We start from the raw sequence: 24,286 nt of genomic DNA on the forward strand, positions 1-24,286 counted from the left end.
GGGGGAATACGCCTGGTCTGCTACTGTCTTTGCTGTATTCCTCTATGTTTGTCTCTTAGGTTCGTCAGCGGCAGCCGAGATGGTACAGCGAGAATCTGGCAGCTACACCAGCAGGAGTGGAGGAGTATCCTGCTGGACATGGCTAGCAAGCTCCCAGGGTGAGGACCACCCCCCCCCCCCCCCCGGGCATGTGGGACGTCTCTCCCTCCTTCAACCCCCACCTCTGTTCATTAACTAGGTCAGGTGAAATATTAACTTGTTAAATTTATTTCTGCTTTTCTGCGCCCCCCCCCCCCCCCCCCCCCCCCCCCCTCAATAGGAGCAACCCCCCACCTCTGGAAGACAAAGTAACTAAGCTGAAAGTTACGATGGTGGCTTGGGATCGCCATGACAACACGGTCATCACCGCCGCGAACAACCTCACCCTGAAAGTTTGGAACTCCTACACGGGGAACCTCATCCACATCCTCACGGTGAGCAGCACACTCGTGTCACATGGGAAGGCGGCACGCCGTCCCCTTCAAATACATGTCAGCGTCACATGACTACATCCGTACGGCTAGTTTAAACATGAGCGGGACTCATTTTGTAAGAAATAACCAACAGCACCAAGTTTGAAGTTATTCTCCGAAGGTGTACATGGTGACGTGCCTCAGGGCAGTGATGTGGGAAGAGCGTTATACGAAAATGAAGCAGATTATCAGCATTTTAGCTGTATAATAGCCTAACTCTTGCTCTGGTTACATGTTTTGTACGCGTACACTATTTCAGAATCATTTTTCATGATCTGCTTTCTTGTTTTTGACTGACGCCTCAGGACGTCGCTAATCGCTGCTAACGGTGCGATGGCTTATCTCACAGGGGCACGAGGACGAAGTGTTTGTGCTAGAGCCGCATCCCTTTGACCCCAGGGTGCTGTTCTCCGCGGGGCATGACGGCAATGCCATCGTCTGGGATCTGGCCAGAGGAGTGAAAATCCGCTCGTACTTCAACATGGTACCCGCTAGACCTCACATTTTTGACTTTTGTTCACTGTCTTCCCTCATACCCTGACTCATTAATTGCTTTTCCTTTCCGTGAAGTTCCTCGATTTTAATTGGCCAATTGTTTTTGGTGTCACGTAACCACCACGTAAGTCTTAGACACAATGTAATAATGAGTCGACTAGATAGCACTATCTAGTTTCTGACCGGAGTTTTATTTCCTATAATTATCCTCATTATTTAGTTTCTTAATTTCTAAAATTATCGTTTTGGTAACAGTTGAGGATCAACAGCAGTAACGTTTCTTCACTTGAACATTACCGTTAAATGGTAATTAGGATGTCGTTCCATCGCTTTCAGATCGAGGGACAGGGCCATGGCGCCGTCTTCGACTGCAAGTGCTCGCCGGACGGCCAGCATTTCGCCTGCACTGACTCCCACGGACACCTGCTAATTTTCGGCTTCGGCTCCAGCAGCAAGTACGATAAGGTAGGCGGCCCTCCAGACGCCCATGATCGCCCCCCTATGTCTTCTTCTCATTACCTCAGCATAGCGTGGCGGTGCACAGCTGCCCGTATCGTGATCAATATTGTGTCCTTTTGACTAAAGCATGTTAAATCTCTGTTTGTTGTTGATGATTTGTGCCGTTGTCCCTCTTGTTTATTTTTGAAATGTCCCATGGTTGCTGGTGGCAGGCTTGCCCATTGAACTCTGCGACCTCTCAATGTTTTAGATTGCAGATCAGATGTTCTTCCACACTGACTACAGGCCGTTGATCCGCGACGCCAACAACTACGTGCTGGATGAGCAGACTCAGCAGGCCCCACATCTCATGCCCCCCCCTTTCCTGGTGGACGTGGATGGGAACCCCCACCCTTCCCGCTTCCAGAGACTGGTGCCCGGCCGGGAGAACTGCCGGGAGGAGCAACTCATTCCTCAGATGGGGGTCACGTCCTCGGGTAGGCCTTGAAGTGGGAGGGGGATGGCGTCACTGTCACATGCTTGAGTAGGCCTTGTAGGGAGATGGGTTGGGGGTTATGGTCACGTCCTCCGGTAGGGGTCAAGGGGGGGTCACATCCTCAGGTTGGCCTCATGGGGGGGCGGGGTCACATCATTGGGTAGGCCTTGAGCAGGGGGAGGGTGGCGAGTCTACATCCTTAGGTAGGCCGCGAAGGGGGAGGGGGGCGGAGTCACATTCTCGGGTCGACCTGGTATGGGGGGGGAGGGTCACATTCTCGGGTCGACCTTGTAGGAGGGGGTGGGTTGGCCTCAAGAACGAGGGGTGGGGAGGCCCGGTCATGTCCTCGAGTAGGCCTTGAAAGGGGAAGGGCCTGGTCACCTCCTCGTCTAGGGTGGCCTCATATGGGGACATAGCTGTATTATTTATTTGCTGTCCTGTTGTTTAAACGTAACTGGCCAATTACAGATGCACTCTGTCTGATCTTCTATACATGTAAAGTAACCCATTCCAGGTGTCCTTTATCTCTGCGTGTTTGTTAATATTATGCGGTGGAGTTATTTTTAATCTCTGTCGGAGTCACCGTGGTCCCTCTGATTTATCCAGGTTTTTTCTGCTTTAATGATTTTTATTTTTTAATTAAGTGACTAAGTGCATTTACTGCTGGTTTATGATCCTATTTTGGACCAGCCCATGGGGTGGAGTGGTGGCTCTAAGGCTAGGAATCAGTGGAAGGTTGCTGGTTCGCATCCCGTTAATCTCCAGATTCTACTCCATTAGGCCCTTGAGCAAGGCCCTTAACCTGCAATTGCTTTGCTCTGGGTATGACATTAATCTACATCCAGCCCTGTAAGGAGGTCCTCCAACTTATAGGTAATAACTTGGGGTTTGATGGCAGGATTGACACTTTAGCCACCAGGATAAAATCCTCACATGGGTCCATTTGGACTAGAGTGGTGCTGAGGTATCACCTGCCGCATTGGCTGCACTCAGGTTCTCATCCCTGAGGTGGTTTGTCAAGTGGTGGGTACGGCAAGGCGCTGTAATCAGTGCACGCTCCTTACCTTACCTGTCATAAACAGTGACAAGGCATCCCACCCCCCACCCCCTACTCCCTGCCTGTGGGTGACCTGCCTGCTCCCTCTCCCAGGTCTGAACCAGGTCCTGAGCCAGCAGGCAGGTGACGGCTCCAGCCCACTGGACAACATGATCCAACGGCTACAGCAGGAGCAGGACCAGCGGCTGTCCGGGGATGCGGGAGGCAGCGCCCCCAGCAGGGCTACCCGAGGTGGCTACCATAACCACTCGCATCCTCGGCTTTACCAGTGCTTTCTGAGAGCCTCCCTCTCATTCAGTTTCTCTTTGACTTGCCCACCAACCTGTGCACATACAGACTCTGAATCTATTTTCCTGAATAATGCTGATGAATATTGAGCTGTCTAACAGTTCATTTGTATCAGAGATTATATTATAACTGTCGGGGGTAATTTTATGCTGGGCTTTATAACATATTATTATGTTTGTCAGGAATGTTGATATATTTTCTCTCCTGGTGTTTATTAAATGCCTATACGTAAAAACGGTATAAGTATTAAATGTTGGCTTAGCATTTGGTCCCGCCTCCTTAAACCTGATTGGCCCCTGACTGTGTTCCATCCACGCATCCCCTTGAGTCTGATTGGTCTGTGACCCTGCTACGTTCCAGGCTCTGTGAGCTCTCCCACAGAGGTGCATTCCCCACCAAACGTGGGCTTGCGACGCAGCGGGCAGATTGAAGGCGTGCGGCAGATGCATAGCAACGCCCCTCGGAGTGAGATCGCCACCGAGAGGGACCTGGTGGCGTGGAGTCGCCGCGTGCTGGTGCCCGAGCTGGCCGCCGGCATTGCCAGGTACCATTTTCCGAAGAAGCCTTGATGTGATCTGGATCTAGAAGCTCCCTCCGCCTACTCCTTTGGCTAAATTTCGAAGTGTAGTACCCATGTACGCTATGCTGTCCCACAAGGCCACTGGAGCGGCAGCCATAGACAATGACAGCAATACCCAGTTACAGAAGTTGGCTCGAATATATTTTGGTTTTTTTATGGTTTTTAAGAGTTTTTAAATTTTCGGGTTGGTCAGGCTACGTCACGACGGCAAATGCAGTATGTCCATGTGTACTGTTCTCATGCATACATACGGTATGCACTGCATATGCACTCGCCTATGGCGTATTCACTGGGGGCTTTGGGTGGGGATGCTGCAAAGAGCTTTGAGACGATGTAATGTTGAGGAGACCATTGTCAGGCATGGGTAAAATTTCAACATAAATTGTGTAAGTATGCACATAAAACAAAAATAATCTGTTTTTTTATTTATATATATATATATAGGTTCATGGTAAAAGGCAAAACTGCCCCATTAATGCATGGTAAAAAGCAAGGCATAAAGTTCGGAAAGGCTGGGAAAGCGGAATAAAAAAGATACGGATAGAATGTCGGAACCAGCTCAGGCATCAACAGGAGAGGAGACTCTCATTCTAAAAAATGGGGGCACCTCTGTTATTCGTAACTGGCTCAATTTTTTTTACCATCAGACACGGAGCAAACTTAAGAATTAAGCAAGCTTTGCCACCACGTCTCGATAGCACGAGGTCGAAACACACAGGCAGCCTGTTCCATCGCTTAAAAAAAACATACATGTCTGTCGGTCTGCGTGAGTACTTGTCTGTCCTTGTTAATAGACAGCGCGAGTGTTATCGATGGCTGCGGGTGCCACGTACCTTCGCAACAAACACCCGCAGGGTAATATTATCTAATGTCGGTAACAGTAACTCTGAAAAGGTCCGTTGCTCCTGAGTTTTGCTCTATCGGCAGTTGAGGCCAGGAGGACATTTTCCACTTTTTTCTCCCTCTCCGGCAGTAGCCTGTTTTCAGAGTGTTTTTCTGTGGTTTTTCGGCCTCCCTAGAGCAGTGGTTCTCGAACTCGGTCCTCGGGCCCCACTGCCCTGCTTGTTCTCCAGCCATCCCTGCCCCACACACTGCTGATTACCCGGATCAGTTGTGTTCAGTTAGTCAGAAGCTGAAAGACAACTGGGACTTGTGTGTGGGGCAGGGATAGCAGGAAAACAAGCAGGGCAGTGGGGCCCGAGGCCCGAGTTCGAGAACCACTGCCCTAGAGCAACTTTATTTTAGTTAAACGTGTTTCAGCAGGAAGTTAGTTTCGGGTAGGTAATTGTTAATTTTGGTTATTATTTTGGTTATTTCAAAAATTTAAGTTCAAAGGTTGTTTCTCTGATGCTGTCGGATAATTAAAGTTCCGTTTTAATGCAAGTGTTAATTTAGTGTTTTATTGTACTCGGCACTTTATTGTTTTAACTACACGTTAAAGTAGATCAACTAAAAGTTAAATATGCTATATTAATATACTGGGCTGGGAGTAAAGGACGGGTCATAGTGAGTTAGGTAATTATGGGGCAGCTCAGTGTTGTGTTTGCAAGATGTTTGCCCTTCTGGATGTTTGCATCCAGTCGGACTTCATCTGCGAGCGATGTAATCTAGTGGACTCACTCATGGTCAAGGTTTGTGACCTCGAGAAGCAACTGGCTCTCATGCAACACAACAAGGAGTTAGAGGAGAGGGTAAATACGCCTTTTAGGGAGACGCTGTGTACGTCCCAAACGGGGAGGGGGGAGAATGAAGATCAGATAGGTCGAGAGAGCTGGATGAACGTAGACGTAGAATAGGGCGTACACAGTTTACAGAGGCGGCATCACCTGAAGTGACGATGTCTAACCACTTTCAGGTGGTTCCAGCTTTAGAGCCAGAAGAGACTGGGGAGGCAGGAGGCTCCTGGGGAGGCAGGAGGCTCCTGGGGCACCAAGGAGGCTCCTACTCCCAGCAGGAGGGAGGTTGTGGTAGTAGGGGATTCAATTATTATAGGTGTAGACAGTTGTGTGTGCACCCGTGATAGAGCGTCCTGTACGGTGTCTTGCCTGCCTGGTGCCTGGGTTGGGGACCTTCCGAATCATGTGGACAGGCTTTTGGCCCCAGCTGGGGTGGATCCAGAGGTCGTGGTGCATGTTGGCACCAACGACATGGGAAAGAGCAGGATGACTGTTCTGCAGGATAAATTTATAGAAGTAGCAGATAAGCTTAGGAGCAGAACATCCATGGTGGTATTCTCTGGAATACTTCCTGTGCCACGTGCAAGCCAGGCTAGTTAGCTGAGATAAGGGGATTAAATGCATGGCTAAAATGGTGCTGTAGGAAAGAGGGGTTTAGGTTTATGAGGCACTGGAAGACCTTCTGGGTTGCATCTGAACCAGAGGGGAACCAGTGTATTGGGGAGGCGTATATGTAGAGTAGATGAAGAATGTTTAAACTAGGGACTGGGGGGCAGGGAGGTTAGTTATGAATGTAGCTGGGAGGAGACGGAAAGCCCCAGTTAATTATTTAAAGTGGGCACTGTAAAAGCCCTACCCTTTGTGGTCTGTACTTAAATGCTAGGAGTATTAGAAACAAAATTCATGATTTAGAGGCTTCAGTTCCATCAGACTCTTACAACAATATTGTAATAACAGAAACATGGATGAGTGACAATGATGAAGAAGAATATAATATGGATGATTGCACGTTGTTCTGTTTAGACCGGATAGGCAAGAAGGGAGGTGGTGTTGCAGTATACGGAAAAGAACTTGCAGGCAAGGGAGCTCACTGATAAAAATAAAAGTACAGGAGCTGTATGGATGAAACTAGATGCTAAAAACTCAAATAGCCTAATTGTCAGGGTTTGTTATAGAGCACCTAATGTAGCTGCAGAGGAAAGCAGAATGTTATATGACGATATCAAGATTGAGTAACAAAAATGATATGGTGGTTATGGGTGATTTTAATTTACCTGGGATACAATAGGACATCTGTTAATGTTTTTGTTCTATAAATGAACTTGAGGTGGTCGAATTTGTATGGGATTGTTTTTTTTTTTACTTAGTTTGTTAATTAATTGTTACCAAGGGGGGAAGCCCTTCTTGATCTTGTTTTCTCTAATAACCAGGATAGGTTTGGAAAATTAGAGGTTTTAGAACCACTGGACATTAGTGATCATGACATGGTTAAATTTCAGGTGAATATTAGTGTCCGAAATGCAAAGTCCAACACAAAAATATACAACGTTAGGGAGGCTATAGAGAGGGAGGGGATAGAAGTAATCCAGCAAATTATAGGCCAATCAGATTAACTACCATTACTGGAAAAATAATGGAAGGTATAATCCAGGTGAAAATGATAGATTACCTGGATGCAAATAACATTCTGAGGGATAGCCAACATGGGTTTAGGAGAGGTAGATCCTGTTTAATTTACTTGAGTTCTTTGAGGAAGCTACAAGAGAAATTGATCACAAAAAGGCCTACGATGTGATCTACTTAGATTTACAGAAGGCCTTTGATGTTGTCTCCCACAAACGGCTCTTGCTTAAGCTCAAGGCTGCAGGGATTTTAGGAACTGTAGCAGCTTGGATAAAATACTGGTTAACAGACGGAAAGCAGCGAGTAGTTATTACAAGCACAATGTCACAGTAGGCCTGAGTTCATAGTGAGGTACCACAGGGTTCAATTTTAGGACCACTATTGTTCCTAATTTACATTAATGATATTGACACCAATACGTAGAGTAAACTAGTTAATTTTGCTGACGAATTTGCTATGTGGTGTAGCAAATACTGCTCTAGCAGCACAGAGGTTACAATGGGATCTGGATTTAATTAGCGACTGGGCTGATACCTGGCAGATGAAATTTAACGTAGATAAATATGAGGTAATCCATGCAGGGAGCAGAAATATTAAGTACAGATATTTTATAGGTTCCACTGAAATAAAGGTAGCTGATTACGAGAAAGACCTCGGTGTGTATGTTGATGCTTCCATGTCCCACTCTCGCCAGTGTGGGGAAGCAATAAAAAAGGCCAATAGGATGGGTTGGGTTACATCTCTAGGTGTGTGGAGTTTAAGTCAAGGGAGGTGATGCTACAATTATATAATTCCTTGGTAAGACCCCACCTAGAATATTGTGTGCAGTTTTGGTCACCATATCTTAAGAAGGACATTGCTGCCTTGGAAAAGGTGCAACGTAGGGCTACGAGAATGATTCCCGGTGTTAGAGGAATGTCTTATGAGGAGAGGTTAGCTGAGCTGAATCTGTTTAGCTCGAGGAAAGGAGACTAAAGGGGGACATGATCCAGGTATATAAGATTCTAACAGGTCTGGATGCTGTTCAGCCAAAGGGCTATTTCAGTATTAGTTTAAATACTAGAACTCGTGGCCATACTGTAAGTGGAAATTGGTGTGAGAACATTTTAAAATGAATTTGAGGAAGCACTTCTTTACACAGTGTGTAGTTAGAGTATGGAATAGTCTTCCTGCTAATGTAACAAAAGCTAAAACCCTAGGTTCCTTTAAATCAGAGCTAGATAAGATTTTAACAACTCTGAGCTATTTAAGTTCTCCCCCAATGAGCTTGATGGACCAAATGGCCTCCTCTCGTTTGTAGATTTCTTATGTTCTTAATATGAAGAGGCAATTTCATTTTTATTGTAGCACATAAAAGTTAAAATCAGGATCTTGAGGCTTATTGCAAAATAAATGCTGTGGATACTCTCCCATGTCTCCCAATTGAAAATGATACATTCCATGTACTTAATATACTATCGAAATATTTTATTTACACAAAGGGACAGGACATGCTGCTACTCCTAAAACTTAGTAATACCACAATATAATACCGTCACCGTCCAACAAGTGAAAAATACCATTATGATAATTTTAGGTCATATCACCCACCCCTAGTACATACTGTGTAAGTATGTGATTTCAGATGCGCCCAGTATCACTGGCCCCTCCCCCCCGAGACCCTGTGATTTCCCAGCATGCAGTGTTTCACACTTGCTGCCAAACCCCACCCCCTATAAAGCCACCCTCTAGCAGACATGCCAGACCCTGAATGTTGGCGGCCTTGATGCCCACAAGCAGGCCTGTCCCCAGTGCTTCAGTGTCGGCTGTATTGGCGAGGGTGTCCCGCGCTCCCGAGCCGGGCTCATGTACGTCATGGCCTCCTTTGCTGGGCGGTTCTTCCCCTTAGAGGCGGGGCTCCAAAAGATCCGGCATCCCCGGAACGTCAGACTCCAGAAAGCTGAGGCATGAGTCATCTTATGTATCCTGTACCATTCGGGGTCTGCTTGGCAATCCAGCACAGACCAGCTTGTGGTCCAAGTACGGCGTCTGTTGCCTCAAATTGGGGTCATTCCTGAGCACCAGCGGCTGCCTTTAATAGCAGCTGTAAGGACTCTGGACGCGGTGTTTATTTCAAACACGCCATGGGATGATATGGAATGGTGTGTGACAGAAGACCTCCTTGGTGTGTGTGCAGCAAGCAGGAGGTGTGGAGGGCGGCCAAGGGCGACGAGGAGATCAGCAGCTATCGCAGCGAGCGGCGGCGGAGATCTCTGGCGAGCCACCTGCATCGCGAGCCCAAGGTACGGCGGCTGAGTTCACGCACCGACCACTCCTTGTGTAGAAATGCCTTTTTAAACACGCCGCAGAACGGTGTTGTTTTCATTAACAACCAGGTAAACCGCGCACATTTGTCATTCAGGTAAATAAAATGAAATCAGTCAAAAACTGCTTGTGCCTCTGGAGATGAATGCTTGGCCCGGCGCTCGATTTTGTAGTCCCTTCGTTACGTAAGCTTGCGCGCCAACTTCTCAAACCCTTGTCACCTTGCCGTAGACCTTCTCCCCACGCTGCCCCCCCGAGCCGGCAAACGACGAGAGCCGCCGCCCCCTGGCCAACCAGCACAACTACCACACTCGCGCCGCCGTGGAGGAGAACAGCCGGCAGAGCGAGCCGGCCGAGGATGACAACAGCTCCTCTGAGGTACGGCACCGGGGCTTGGCAACCTGCCCACCCCCCCGTTTTCCCAGCATGCTCTGATCAGCCCCACTCTGTATGGCGTAGGGTGAAGGAGAGGCGCGGCCCCCAAGCAGGGAGAGCTCGGACGAGGAGAAGGGAGAGAATGAACCCTGGCCAGACGACAACAGCAGCTCCAGGTGGGCGACCGCTTCCCCACATCACGCATAATGCTGCATTAGATTTTGTCACCAATCTGTGGAAAAACAACTAATGAAGGGGCTGGTAATTTGCATCTTTTCATGGAGCAGTTCATCCCAAAACTGAAAAAAAAAGTTATGTTTTAGAGGGACTAAACTATCTACTGCTACTACTATCTAGCCATCTATATTGTTCTGGTGGGAGTGGCCTAATTTTGGCTATTGAAATGTCTGTCTTCTCCCGAGTATAATGGGAGTGAATGGCATTCTTTGTTGATTAAAGCAGCGAAAAAATACATTTGAAAAATTCAACAGCAGTGTCTCTTACCAGAAATCATGACCTGCTTACTCAAGATCATCCACAGACTATGTAGCGAGCAGTTTAATGTAGGAACTATTTTCCTCTACCGAACTCCACACACCAGTCATATCACTACGCAGAAGGCATTGCTGTGGTGCTCTTGCTCGTATCTTCTGTGCAGTGATACAATTGACTGGGTAAGTGATTTCTGGTAAGAGAGATGATGGGGCTGTCTTGGGGCCTGTAGTCACACCCATCTGAGGAAACCCAGGGGCTGTCATTAGATCTTTGGGAAATATAGCTGAGTTCATCATAATAGACCCTGGGGCCGTCATTGGAACATTGAGGAATGTAGCTATGTCCATTAGAGTTGACCCTGGCATTGCCAGTGAAGTACTGGTAAATTTAGCCACGCCCTCCTGAAGAGACCCTGGGGCAGTCATTGGCACATAGGGGAATGTAGCCACGCCCATCTACTCTGCTGCTGCGTTTCAGTGACTACTCCAGCGACTACTCTGACTGGACGGCCGATGCCGGCATCAACCTGGAGCCGCCGAAGAAGACGGTGCGGCACAAGAAGAAAACGGCGAGCAGTTCCGAGGAGGACGGCGAGAAGAAGAAGGATAACAAGAAGGACCGAAAGAAAGAGAAGCAGGAGAAGGATGGCATACTACCAAAGAAAAAGAAGCCAAAAAATAAGAGGATGAAGGCAAGGGCTGCCGGGTGGGGTGGGGGGGGGGGGGGTAGTTAGCACACCTGGGAAGGAGGTGTCGTCATTTAGCCAGAATGCATGATCTATCCAGTAACACCAAGCTTAGTCTTGTGCTCTCTCTGGGTCAGTGGCACCTGCGATTTTCCCCGGTTATTCTGAGGGTTTATTGCTGTTTGTGGAGCGCTGACGCCAAATTTATCCCGCAGTAATTTATGCGTCAGTCTCCCTATTTTCAGGCTAAACTAATGATCCGGTTTGGAGACATAAATACTTTAATCAAATCCCCTTTGCATCCCCTCGCATTAACAAGACGCTGCAGGTCTGAGATTAAGGCTCCGATTTGCATATGCAAATGTGTCTGTCGCGTCACTCCTGACCCCGCGGGCCGAGGCCGAATACGTTATACGCTGGAATTTCAGCCAAGGGGCAGGTGCAGCTGCGGGGGGGTGGGGTTTGCGGGGGATGTGGGGGTGCGATAGATCCCATCAGGGGCCCTGTCCCTATTGCTGTTCGGATAGATCAGAAAGATAGTTGAGAGACCGTTTTCAACTACCCTCGCTAGTAAATGCAGATTCACAGACACCCCCCTTCCATCTTTTAAAACCCCCCAGACGTGAAGTTTCATGCTTTATAGTCCTCACTTGCTGTCTAAATAACAAGGCTGTTTTCTCTGGGTGACACATGTGCGTGTGTAACTTTGACTCTGCTTGTTGCCGGGAGCCCTACACAGCAGGCGGCTGAGATTTGCCAGCGAGGGGGGGGGGGTGTCTGTGTAGGATCTCATGCTCAGCCTTTCCATTCCCCCCCCCCTCCCTCCCCATCACAGAGGCTGCCCGTGGGAGAGTTCCAGGACCAAGGCCTAACGCTAGAGGAATGGCTTCCATCAGCCTGGATCACTGCCATCGTACCCCGGAGGTGCCCCTTCAATCCACAGATGGGTGACGAGGTATCTCCCTCTGCCCCCTCCCATACTATATGCCCATCCTATTCTTAAAGCTACTCCCCCCAGCCCAGGAGAAGTAGTTCCTCTGTTCTGTTCCCTTCATCTGCCTTGCCTACCATTAATCTAAGCAGGACGCCCCCGCATTGTCAGTTGTCAGTGCTGTAAAAAGACTTAGGGGCGGCATCGCAGTTTTGTTTAAACTGAGCTAAGAATAGAGAGACAGACATAACAGCAGTTAATGTAACACGATATTAAAATTCAGCGTGGGGGGGGGGGGGGGGAACCAAGGAAGGAGAAAGGAGAGAAATGCATCTCTTGGTGTAGTTATGACAGGGCGGGGGGCTTAACATTGAACCAGCTGTCCAGCCCCCTCTCCCCAGCCCACCCATGTCCCCCCACCAAACGGAGCAGCCAGCTGCCTGATAACTGCCAGGTCTCCAGCGTGTCTCTTCCTCCCTCCCACAGGTTTACTACTTCCGCCAAGGCCACGAGGCCTACGTAGAAATGGCAAAGAAGAACAAGATCTTCAGCATTAACCCCAAAAAACAGCCTTGGCACAAGATGGAGCTCAGGGTAAGGAGCGCTTCGTGACACTAGCTTGTCTGTCATGCCGCGTTTAGGGCCCACCCTGTCGTCTTTTTACGCACCATGTCAATAGAATAGTCGCAGTCTTTTCTGATTTGCATAGAACGGCTGGTCTTCTGCCAAAGGAAAAGGTAAACATAATGAACATGAAGGTGTATGTTCGACTGGCATTAGGTGTTTTAACGAGACGGTAAAAAGGCTTCTAACAAGAGTGTTTAAGAAAACTGAGTGGCTGCAAATGCTGCGTATTCCAGAGGGATGTTAGGTTAGGGGGTCCAGTATATTTTCACTGAAAGGCATGAGGTGGTTCATTTTCTCAACAGGAGCAAGAGTTGATGAAGATTGTAGGCCTCAAGTACGAGGTAGGCCTTCCCACGCTGTGCTGCCTGAAGCTGGCCTTCCTGGACCCCGACACCGGCCGGCTCACCGGGGGCTCCTTCTCCATGAAGTGAGAGCGGGCGCCTCGGCTGGGACACTGGGTAGCATGGTCACACACTGGACGTCCCACTGTAGGGAACCTCAGCAACCTAAAGAGCTTAATGGCTGATTTGGTCGCTGTGGACAGACCCGGATTCGAGCCTTGGGTCTGCAGAGTCAGTATCGGGGGAGGTGTGGTATCGTGAGCCGTTAAGAGGCTGTGTCTGCGATCAGAATGTCTCAGGTGCGAATGTCACCACTGGACCCCTTGATCCAATCCTTTACCCCTCAGTTGCTTCAGGGACTGCCTGACTATGCCTTCTACATTGTATAACGTTTTGGAAAACACCTGAATGAATTAATATCTTTAATGTCATTTCACACATGCCATTGACACTGCACATTACAACAAAATTGTTTGCAACTTTCCTACACAAGACTATAAAAGACTATTTAAATAAACATAGAACAAATATGGCAAAAAAAATAAAATACTTTAAAAAAAAAAAGCATCACCACAACTAATACAGTTTTGTAAAGTAGGAATGAAATAATGAAATAAGCACAATATGAACAGTATTTGGCATCTGCAAAGTAAGTAAAATGTAAATGCTGTGTTGGTGAGATCTCCAGTGAAGGAACACTGGGGTGCTTTTGTTTAGGGTGCGATACTATAATATTTTCTGTCTGTAGGTACCACGATATGCCTGACGTCATTGACTTCTTGGTCCTCCGGCAGCAGTTTGATGATGCCAGGCACAGACAGTGGAGAATAGGTCAGTGTCCTTCATCTTTCAACAGCCTATCACCCCCCCCCATTCTTAGTGCTGCACCAAGATGTGGCCAGATGTTCAGAGCGGCTCCCCTGCTGAAAATACCTGCATGTACATGAACATGGGGAGCTTTCGATCACTTCGGTTGATGTCGTCCGTCTTCTGAATCGGCTCCAAAAAACTGCATAGGATGATGTTGATTGTTGATCAGTAGTTTAATTGAATAAGTTCAAAAAGAGGACTGTTGGGTTCCGGCTTATAGTTTTTATCGATTCCGATGGGAGCCTGTAGAGGATGATGTATGAATGAGTTGTGAGAGAGCATGCTGGACCAGTCTGCGCTGATGTTGTGGAGAGTGGCATCAAATATTAGATGTGCATCATTTAAATGCCTGTCCATGTTGCCCAGTTTGCGGCAGTAGGAGGAGGTTGGGGTGGTCTTCGGAGGACTATCAAGGCTTTCTGTGCTATGAAATGGACAGATGTTGAGGTGATGTTCGGTGAGATGTGTGGATGAGATGCATCTGCAGGGGATGACCTAAGTGTTATTTTCTTCTCCTGGGAAGTAGGAGAAACCCGGGAGATGAATCATAATGAATCATTATTTGAACATTTATTAAGGGGGTTTCTTAAGGAGGGTGATTTTTATTTCTTCTAGTTATGTGCACAGACGGCCTGTATTTTTCTCCCACTTCTGGCTGTTGAACAACATTGTCTGTTTTTGTTTATTTAACAGGCTCCTGAAAATATCACGTTTCTGTGTGTTCAGCTAGGATTTTGTTTCACAAACATTCACGTGAGAATTTGGGCTTTTCCCCTGCCTCTGTGCACTTCCGACGTTTTGGTCAACAGCATGATGTCTGACAAAGGCCTTTCTGTCCCCGCCGCCCCCCCCCCCCCCCCCCCCCCCCCCCCCCCCCACAGGTGACCGGTTCCGCTCGGTCATCGATGACGCTTGGTGGTTCGGCACCATAGAGAGCCAGGAGCCCTTCCAGCCGCAGTACCCTGACAGCCTGTTCCAGTGTTACAACGTGTGGTGCGTGTGCGTCTCTCTCTTAGCCCCACCCACTCGTTTAGCCCCGCCCAGCCTCTCACCTGTAGCCTTCTCTCCTGTAGCTGGGACAATGGCGACACAGAGAAGATGAGCCCATGGGACATGGAGGTCATCCCCAATGATGGTGAGTGACAGCGGCATTTAGCTTTAAGGTGGGGAGACTAGCATGGCTCTGTGTGGCTGCCCCCAGGTCCTGCTGGGAACAGGTGGACGGACGGACGGTGGGGGTGGGTGGGCATTAGAGTAGCCATTTGACTAGTGAGTTGGGGTAGGGGGGGGAATCCATTTGTCCTCTTGTTTCCAGTCCTGCACAGAGGGTGCTGCACATTGTCTGGTGTCACAAACAGAGGTGCTTGGAGGTGATGCTGCAACAGTACTGCAATACCTGAGGCCACATTGGTGGAATCAGTCAGTAATCCAGCCCCCCCCCCCCCCCCCCCCCCCCCACACACACACACACACACAAACACACACAGAAATGGCTCCACTCTACTGAGCTTTAGCAAGGGATGAGATCTGCTATGAGGAACTTGCCCTACTCTCCGACTAGTTGACACCTATCCTGTGTTGCTTTATCGACTGTTGTTATAATCAACGTAATTATTAACAATGACTGGTTTTTGGAGGTGGGATGTAGTATTAAAAGTAAATCGCTACTAGTGAAAATGTCAGCACATGTCCTGTGTTTTTAGCAAAACACTTCCACCGCTGGCTTGTGCTTACAGGATAGTGTCATCACCCCTGCCTGGTATCACAGTATTGCTGTCATCTTGTTTTTCCTTTGTGTTTGCTTGTATAAGTGATTGTAATCATTCCTTGGGCCTCTTAAATTTTATTTGCAGTTATAATGACCTGGCACAGGCTTCGAGATGCTGAAAAATGATTGTATTATGGCTGTAGATTATGTGTAGGCAAGCTGTTTATCCCCAGCTGCTAAAATTGCAAGCAGGTCTGCTGAAGCTGCTGAGATGTAATAGACTCGGGGAATCCTGCTGGCGTTTATGTATTTATTTATTCTGGAAAATGGAAACCAGAAAATCTCTCGCATATATAGCCGTTTCCTGTTGACTTACTGAATGTTTCCTCTTTGTCCCGTGTTTCACCGAAAGAGACGAAGAGCTGAGGCTTCTGTAGGGTGAATTTGTCTCCGACAGGTTTACCAGGGTACAGTGACTCTGTCTGGATCAGGCCATGTCTCGGGGGAGTGAGATGGTCTGAGTGCCGATGGTCCGTCTCACCCCCTGCTTTCCAAACAGCTGTGTTTCCTGACGAGCTGGGCCAGAGCGTGCCCCTGACGGAAGAGGAGCATCGGCAGCTGCTTTACGTGCCACTGGAGGGCGAGTGGGGGTCCCGCACACGCAATGATGAGTGCGAGCGCATCATCGCCGGCATAGACCGCCTCTGCACACTAGGTACCCGCAAAAACTAGTTTTTAACAAAACTGCCGCCGATCATCCTTACATAGTCACGCGAAAACATGAATGGTCTGGCAGCTGTAATCTGTCGTGTCCTGATCTCCTCTCCCTTTCAGACCTTGCCGCCCCATTCGCGTCCCCCGTGGATCTGCAGGCATATCCCACTTACTGCACCGTAGTGGCCTATCCGACGGACCTCAGCACCGTCAGGGAGAGGCTAAAGAACCGCTTCTACAGGTTGGAATCGGACTCCTGAGCCTCATAGTGGTACCCCGCATGTGATCCTCCCATGCCTGGCTTATCTGCTCTCTGCTGCCCCCTGCAGGCGGATGTCATCGCTGATGTGGGAGGTCCGCTACATAGAGCACAACGCACAAACCTTCAACGAGCCGGGAACAACCATCGTCAAAACAGCCAAATTCTTTTCAGATTTAATGCTGCAGTTCATAAAGTACGGCATGTGTTGATCTGACTTTTTCTTTTAGTTATGATAATAACTTTACAAAAATTTGTAGTTCCTGCTTAATATATGCTTGTATATATATTATGCTATAAATGCAAAAAATACAAACTTAAATATTTCATGTTGTTTTGGTCTCTTCATGAACTAGGGACCAAAGTTGCACCGATATTATTCCTCTGTACAACAGTATGAAGAAAAAGACTTTCTCTGACACTGAAGAGGTACGTGCTAAGGAATGCCAAATGGCGCCGTGCATCGGTCAGCAGTACTCGCACAAAGATTTCTGACTGGGCAGTCCATGGGTTGTCGTTGCCTACTTCAGTTCTGAAGTGTGCCATTTCTTACAGGAGGAGGAAGAGGAAGAGGACACTGATGCTCCCGGAACGTCCACACGCAAGAAGAAGGTATCCTTGATGGCGTTAGCCGTCGTCACAGGCTGATGCTGACATGTCTAGTGCGTGTGCCGCCGTTAGCATCTGCACATCCGACGTGGGCTTCTGTCCCATCTGCTGCATACAGGAGCACAAGCCGATCCTGAGGAAGCTCAGGAACAAGGCGCAGTCGTACGACATAAAGGCCTGGAGGAGTCGCTGCAAGGAGCTGCTGGACCTCATCTTCCAGTGCGAGGACTCGGAGCCCTTCCGTGAGCCGGTGGACCTGCAGCTATACCCGGTACCACAGAGCACCTGAGTAAAATCTGTACCTGTTATTACTGGCATGCTACTAATGAGCAAGTTAGGCCGAGTTCCCCTTCGATGCTGAAGAGTTTGAAGTAAGTGGTACGCAAGCCTCGTGTTTAGACAGTGCGAACGAGTAACTTTGTCCTCGACCGTGTTTAGGACTACACAGACATCATCGACACGCCAATGGACTTTGGCACGGTACTGAAGACGCTGCTGGCTGGAGACTATGAATCCCCCATTGACTTGCGCAAAGACGTGCGGCTCATATTCAGCAACTCGAAGGCGTACACGCCCAGCAAGAAGTCTCGGGTATGAGGAAGTAATCTACTGCTGCATGCACATGACTCCTTTCGCCAGAGGTGTGCGTCAGTGCCCCGGCTCTTGTTTGCCTGTGGTTCTCAACTAAATTCTTGATCCATCCAACACATGCACACCTGGATTCGCTAGTCTGCTGATATTCAGGCCTTTCATTACCTGGCTGAGGTGTGCAGCTGGTGAAATAGAACAAAAATATGGACGCGCAAGAGAGAGAAGCGTGAAGCATGCCTAGTGACCAGCATGTCTGTTTTCTGCAAAGATGGAGAATGAGTGGATTTGGACCTCCTTTACATTTCTTCAAGGTTGCTGTAGGCAAATGTGCAGATGTGTGGAAGCAGCGTCTGCAGGTGTGAATGGCGCATGGCAGTCATGTGGCCCGAGGTTCAAACATGCTTTTCTCCCCCTTCAGATTTATAGCATGAGTCTGCGGCTCTCGGCACTCTTTGAGGAGCACGTGTCGTCCATCATCTCCGACTACCGCTCCGCCCACCGCTTCCATTCAGCCAATAAGCTGACCAGGCAACGACTGAAGCGTCGCCGGAGCTCCTCCCTCTCCAGCAGCGCCGCCTCCAGGTTGGGGTGCACCATGTGGCTGAACAGCGTAGGGAGTATGCGTGTATGGGACCACGCAACTGAACGTGAACCTGCTCTCCCACAGCCCAGATCGCAAGCGCCGTGCAGCCCGGGCCCCGCAGTCAACAGCCCCCAGCGTGTCCCCCCCATCGCTGGGCCCCTCTCGTCCTCCGGCGCTCAGACAGAACCCGTCCCAGATGAACGGGAGGGTGGAGGCCCTGGCAGCTGTTCGCACGCGTAGTGCCACGCGTCATGGCAACCATACGGCTGCTGACCCAGCATCATCACCATCATCATCATCAGCCAATCGAGAGCTCTCTGGCAGAAGCAAACCTGGTGGGTGAACCAGAGCCAAGTGGTGACAGGTTGCCTACTGTCATAGGTCCATGTGCTGATTGGTTAACTCTTCATACCCACATAATAACTGGTTACCACCTCTTATGTCCGTGTTGTGATTGTTTACTTTTATCAATGTAAAAGTCTAGGTGTGACTGACTGTTCTGTGCTTCCTCCTTAGTGACAGAGACGCCATACAAGTATCTGAGAGCCCAGAACTCCATCTCCTCCCCAGGTCTCTCCAGCGACGCAGAAAATGCCCGGGGCTTCTCACAGACCTCCGACAGTGCCACAAACTCAGTGCGGCGGAAATTGAGGCCTGCAACACTCCGTCGCCCAGGTGAGGTGGCATGACCCCCGTGCCAGTGATCTGGGTGCCGCTTAGGGTGGTTTGGCTTGTGTCGTTTATTTTTCATATCTGTGTTTTTCCCCGATTAGTGACCCCCCAGCAGAGTCCTGGCACCCCCAACAGCGTCCAGCTTAATGGCCATAGCAGTCACCTGACACTGGCCATAGGGCGGCGAGGGCACAGGACCAAGTTGGAGACCCCCATGAAACAAGAGGTTGTCGTCAAGCCACCGGGGAAAAAGCGAGGGCGCAAGAGCAAGAAGGAGCTGGAGGCGCTGCGGGGAGCGGGGCAGTGGAACAGCACGGAGACTGAGGAGGAGGAACAGTCTGCCAGCGATGAGGCTGGGAATGCTACCTCTGCTACAGTGGTGGGGATTATGGACGCAGGCCGGCCGCGGAGGGGAAGAAAGCCCAAGAGTTTGAAGCCACCGGAGGAGTGTCCGGTCAGCCAAGACCCCTCCAGTCCCAGGATCCTCCGGAGGAGCAGCAGGAGGCAGAATGAGGAGCTTCCGGCACCAGCAGCCCCGCAGGAGGACATAGGAGGGGCGTCGGAACGTGTGCAGCCGGAGGTGGATGAGCAGGGCGAGGACGATGGGGGCGTCAAGGCGCCGATGAAGACGCGGAACCAGGGCCGCAGGACGGCTTTCTACAACGAGGACGACTCCGAGGAGGAGCAGAGGCAGCTGCTCTTTGAGGACGCCTCCATCACTTTCGGCACCTCCAGTAAAGGCAGGGTGCGAAAGCTGACTGAGAAAGCAAAGGCCAACCTGATTGGCTGGTGAGAAGGGGATGTAACTGATGGACAAGGCAGAGCCCAACCTGATTGGTTGGTGAGAGGACATAACAGACGGAGGAGTCCAGGTCGAACTTGATTGGCTGGATGACTTTCTCCGTGATGTCCTGGCAAGAGCCCCCAATCCCACCCCACCCCCCACCCCGGACAATGCGAAACTTGCTGCTAAATGCTGTGCATCCAGTGCTGAACCGGCGCATGGGACCAAAACCAGGGCCCTTAGACGGCCACACTTTGATAATGTGTCTCCCTCACTCACGCTCACTATTACACATGCTACAGTTTTAGCCTTCACACGCAATAGCCACAATACAAGGTCTGATGGAAATTTCAGACGCTCCTCTTGAGCGAGATTCTGATTTTGACCGACATCAGTCCCATGTCATCAGTTGTGCGGCATGAGGATTAGCTGTCGGCCAGCAGGGGACTACACGTCACTAACAGTGGGCAGGAATGGCTTGGCCCGTGCATGCCCATTCAGTGTGGTTGCAGAGATCTGAAGGGGAGCTGCTGTTTCACTTTATCCAGCCTGTGAAATGGCTTTACTAAAGGTCTGGGATTTCTCAAACAGAATTCTCTTTTTTTTTTTTTTTTTTGTCTCTATAGCTCAGACTGACTTGAAAATGTTGCTCTGTGCTCATCAGCCTTTTATAATCGTGTTTTTGTACGGTTTCTACTTGCGCATCATACCTTCTCGTGTTTCCGTGATTTCAGTCGGAGCGTGCCAGGCGAGGCCGCATAGGGTGAAGGGAGATTGAAGCCCCCCCCCCCCACCGGTCTAGGTCCACCCCCATTCTGTGATTGTTCCACTGTAACAGCCCTGTTAAAAGCAGTGCCATATCTCTTGTCAAACTTAACTATTTATCCTGTATCTTGCTGCTCCGGGGGTTGGAAATTGCCGGAACATTGACAGTTATTTTTGATTTTGGTTATTTTTCTTTACATATATATATACATACACACACACACCCCAGCGAATCAGAGGTAGATATGATAACTCCATCCCAGTTGTGATCTCACTATTTATTTATTTATTTTCATCCAAAGCGACCTGGCATTCTCCTCTGGCCATTTCATACAGCTGTATACTTCACCTTGTTTTGAAGTATACGTTTCAGGCCCTTCCAGGGACTAGAACTCACAGACTTCTGGTTTCTTGAATCCTTATCCACCATCCCACCTGCAGCTTGGCCATATGGAGTAAAAAAATGTACAGTGACCTCGTACAATACATTTAGAACTTAAAACAACAAAAAAAAATCATAACAGCATGGCTAGTTTTAGGGAATTGTCTTTTACATTTGTTTTCAATTTAGTTTTTTTTTTCATTATATAACACACTTCAGTCCTGAATATTAAGAGTAAATACAGACTTTACATTTAGCAATAAATTGTGCCTTTATATGGTTTAACATGAATCATTCAATCTTAAACGCATTTTTATTTAAACCATTTTACTGGCAGGCTGCTATAGTATAGCTGAGATTTTCCGAGGACCACGTCTTTAGATTTTGCCTCCCCGTCTGCGGCAGCTGGCAGTTTCGGGTGACCAAGCGGACGCAGTTTGTGCGGAGATCTGCCTCTCGGTTACTGCAGGCCTCTCGGTCAGATCTTCCGACGGGACGTTTGGTTCATTAGCTTTTCGTACTGAAGGAATTGGCGTAAATCTGGTACAGAGAAAATAAGTATCACGTGTTGCTGGTTTGTTCGAGCGTTTAGTCACCAGACGTCTTTTAATATCTAGTAAAATGTTGAGCATGCAGCGAATCTGAAAACGCACATTGCGGATCCAGCCGTGCAGTTCGAGAGAAGCGAACTGATTCGGATATCCCACCGAGGACGGAGCTCTATAGATGCATTTTCCCAAAGAAAGTTTTTCTTTTCTTTGTAAATGATATGTGAATGAGGAAATCAGTGGTGGTACTCCCGAACGGAATGTCAGCGGTTTGGAGAGACGAGTTTCAATTTTATCACGTAGGCTAATTAAAACACTGTTTTAACTGTTGTTTGGCTGCTGAATTTAATATTAACATAGGCCACTATTCACCCATGCACAGTTTTACAGAGAGCATTACCTTGGGTAGAAGGATGAAAGGAAAATACGGAATAAGTTGGGTGAGACATCCCGGTATCCCGCAGCTTCTCCCGATTGGTATCGGGATAATGCAGTTTGGTTTTGCAGCATTTTGGTACGTTAAAGAAGTACAACTCGTATAGGACGGTGGTCCCTCGACCTCGGCTAGTGGTGAAGCCGTACGTGATGGGTACACGAAGCCGAAATTATGCGGATGCGACAGGTTTTACGGCGTCGGCTTGGGGGGAGCGGTGGTCCCTGCTACACGGCAGCCGAGGCGGCGATGTCGTGCTGGTCACGATGGACGGCCGGCGTAATTGAAATGGCATCATCATAATGGCACTAGGGCTGCCCCGCTCCCGGAGTTTTTGTCATACGGGGACCTTCGTGCCCGCAGAAATTCGGCTTATGCTCATTGTCTGCTGGGACTGAATGGGGGAATCTCAAGGCATTTTCTCACTCTGTTAAAAATGCTGATTCCTTTGTCCTTGACGAATTTAAATTCATATCAGGAAACGCAAGTCCAGGGAATTTCCATTGTAGTGCGCCCACGGCTTGAACTAATTTTCTAGCGTGATTTTTCTCATTTCTCATTTCTGTCGAATGGATCTAGGTATTAAGGAACGTAGTGATAAAACAAAACGTAATAAACAGTCGGTGTGGTACAGGGTGTCTTTAAACAAGAAAGTGAAATTAAGAAGGAACATCTCCAAGCTGGTGGCTAAGGAAATATCAACCAAGGTGCCTGTTGGTGGTGGGGCTGAACACGGATCTTATGAGACACTAGACATGTTCCATTGTCATCCCATTTCTCAGCCGTTTAACCTTCGGTTTTATGTAAGTTTGGGAGTATGACACATTTGCCAAAGACTGACATGGACCTGAAGTGTTTGTGTGCCGGAGGAGAGCCGAGGTGGTGTGGACCCATTTCCCGGTGTTGGTATGTTGTAGTGTGGGCCCAACCAGAATGACTGAAAAGGTTGGCTTGCACTTCAACGCCATTGCAAAACCTTGGATGACCTAAGTTTATCTCTTTTCTTTTCCTTTTTTTTATAATAATGATTAAAAAGAGTTGTCCAATGTATTTCAGATGTCCATAGTATATACATGTGTTGATACTACATAGCCAAGATATTATATAAAATACCTAAGGTACAGCAAATTATTTGTTTGTGTAACTTTAATATGCACTTACAATATTTGGAGTTTAATACATTGTTTATTTCTTAGGAAAAATATCTAGATTAGGTTAACCTCCTATATTTTTTGTAAAATCTTTTTAAAGTGTTTTTCCTCTTCGTTTGATTGTGGCCACATCTCCGTCATGTGCAGCCATGTTTCATTGAGCATTGCATGGATTTTAGCTGCACTTTTTCAGGCATGTCTAATGCTGACGCAGGAGAAGCATTCCCAGAAAAAATCCTGTTTGATGATTGTGCCTTGTATACTTTGGGATTTTTTGTTTTCTTCGCGTCTTTGCAACGCAGGACGTGCTGGGGGTTAGGGGTGCGTTTCTGTAAATGATTAAAGGTGTTCGACGCCTCCGAGGCTGGGTTTGGACATGTATTGTCCAGACCATGTGCACTGTGTGGTTCTGTACTTAACAGCAGCCTGTCTGCTTTTAGAGGTTTTTTTTTTGTTATTGCCAAAAAACATTTTACTGAACACTGTAGTACAGTCCTGCTACCTTTAAAGGACCTTTCATGAATGTCTTAATTTGTTCTCTCCTTATTTCATTTAAGCAGGTTCAGTGAACCAAATACATGTTTGGTAATACACTGGAAGCTTAACATGGTACAAGTCACGATGCGGCGATCTATACTGTGTAGGGAAATTGACGTGTAAATACGATGCTTGTTACATGCTGTCGCTGTAGTGTTTTGTCATATCCTGTCATTATACGAGCAGGTATACAGTAGATATATTGGTGCATTTAATTGTGCTTAAATGGTATATATATTTTTTTTTTTACCATTACTTATGATTTCTCCCTCTCCTTTTAAAACAGACAGACTGCCTGTTAACGTATTGTACATGATGTATGTAACACGTTCCAAAATCACAGAGATGTGTTTGTGACTTAACTGTGGGGCGGGGGAGGGATCAGCTAAGGATTCCCAAAAGTGTGTGAAAACCGTGTTGTACCCCCACCCGCAAAGGGATTTCCCTGCTTCCATCTCTCCCTATGCTGATTTCATTTTAGGTTTTCTTACTGGCTGTTTGGAAGATTTTGTCCTACTGTGGAGGGTTGGGGGAGGGGGCTTTCTATGTTAGTTTGTATACTTTTTTAAGAAAAATACCCAAAGGCAAAAAAAAACCTCACCTAGAATGTATGTGTAGAGTACTGCTGTCATATTAGTACATAACTGATATTTTTAAGAAATAAACAGTTGTGTTTCCATGTCTTGTAATTCTTTTTTTTTTTTTTTTTTTTAAATAAAAGTCAAGTAAACCTGGATATACAAGGAATCTGTATTCT

The 24,286-nt window shown here is 48.1% G+C and overlaps 1 protein-coding gene across 1 annotated transcript in view; it reads left to right on the plus strand.

Moving 5' to 3' along the window:
- LOC125714860 (pleckstrin homology domain interacting protein) overlaps nt 1-24,208 on the plus strand; it is a 54,446-nt gene extending 30,238 nt beyond the window's left edge. Inside the window, exons 13-40 of the mRNA XM_048985890.1 lie at nt 60-158; nt 320-473; nt 862-996; nt 1,344-1,472; nt 1,717-1,942; nt 3,092-3,229; nt 3,647-3,830; nt 9,342-9,447; nt 9,701-9,847; nt 9,929-10,020; nt 10,817-11,030; nt 11,860-11,979; nt 12,442-12,549; nt 12,885-13,009; nt 13,672-13,754; nt 14,675-14,786; nt 14,867-14,928; nt 16,061-16,216; nt 16,336-16,456; nt 16,545-16,670; nt 16,831-16,903; nt 17,030-17,086; nt 17,202-17,354; nt 17,522-17,674; nt 18,093-18,256; nt 18,342-18,592; nt 18,774-18,932; nt 19,031-24,208. Coding sequence (XP_048841847.1) covers nt 60-158; nt 320-473; nt 862-996; nt 1,344-1,472; nt 1,717-1,942; nt 3,092-3,229; nt 3,647-3,830; nt 9,342-9,447; nt 9,701-9,847; nt 9,929-10,020; nt 10,817-11,030; nt 11,860-11,979; nt 12,442-12,549; nt 12,885-13,009; nt 13,672-13,754; nt 14,675-14,786; nt 14,867-14,928; nt 16,061-16,216; nt 16,336-16,456; nt 16,545-16,670; nt 16,831-16,903; nt 17,030-17,086; nt 17,202-17,354; nt 17,522-17,674; nt 18,093-18,256; nt 18,342-18,592; nt 18,774-18,932; nt 19,031-19,722 — 4,339 coding nt within the window. The 3' untranslated portion in view covers nt 19,723-24,208. The remainder of the gene's footprint in view (nt 1-59; nt 159-319; nt 474-861; nt 997-1,343; nt 1,473-1,716; nt 1,943-3,091; nt 3,230-3,646; nt 3,831-9,341; nt 9,448-9,700; nt 9,848-9,928; nt 10,021-10,816; nt 11,031-11,859; nt 11,980-12,441; nt 12,550-12,884; nt 13,010-13,671; nt 13,755-14,674; nt 14,787-14,866; nt 14,929-16,060; nt 16,217-16,335; nt 16,457-16,544; nt 16,671-16,830; nt 16,904-17,029; nt 17,087-17,201; nt 17,355-17,521; nt 17,675-18,092; nt 18,257-18,341; nt 18,593-18,773; nt 18,933-19,030) is intronic.
- Nucleotides 24,209-24,286: the final 78 nt, after the last annotated feature.

This window comes from Brienomyrus brachyistius, chromosome 19, assembly GCF_023856365.1.
Source record: "Brienomyrus brachyistius isolate T26 chromosome 19, BBRACH_0.4, whole genome shotgun sequence".
Classification (NCBI taxonomy): domain Eukaryota; kingdom Metazoa; phylum Chordata; class Actinopteri; order Osteoglossiformes; family Mormyridae; genus Brienomyrus; species Brienomyrus brachyistius.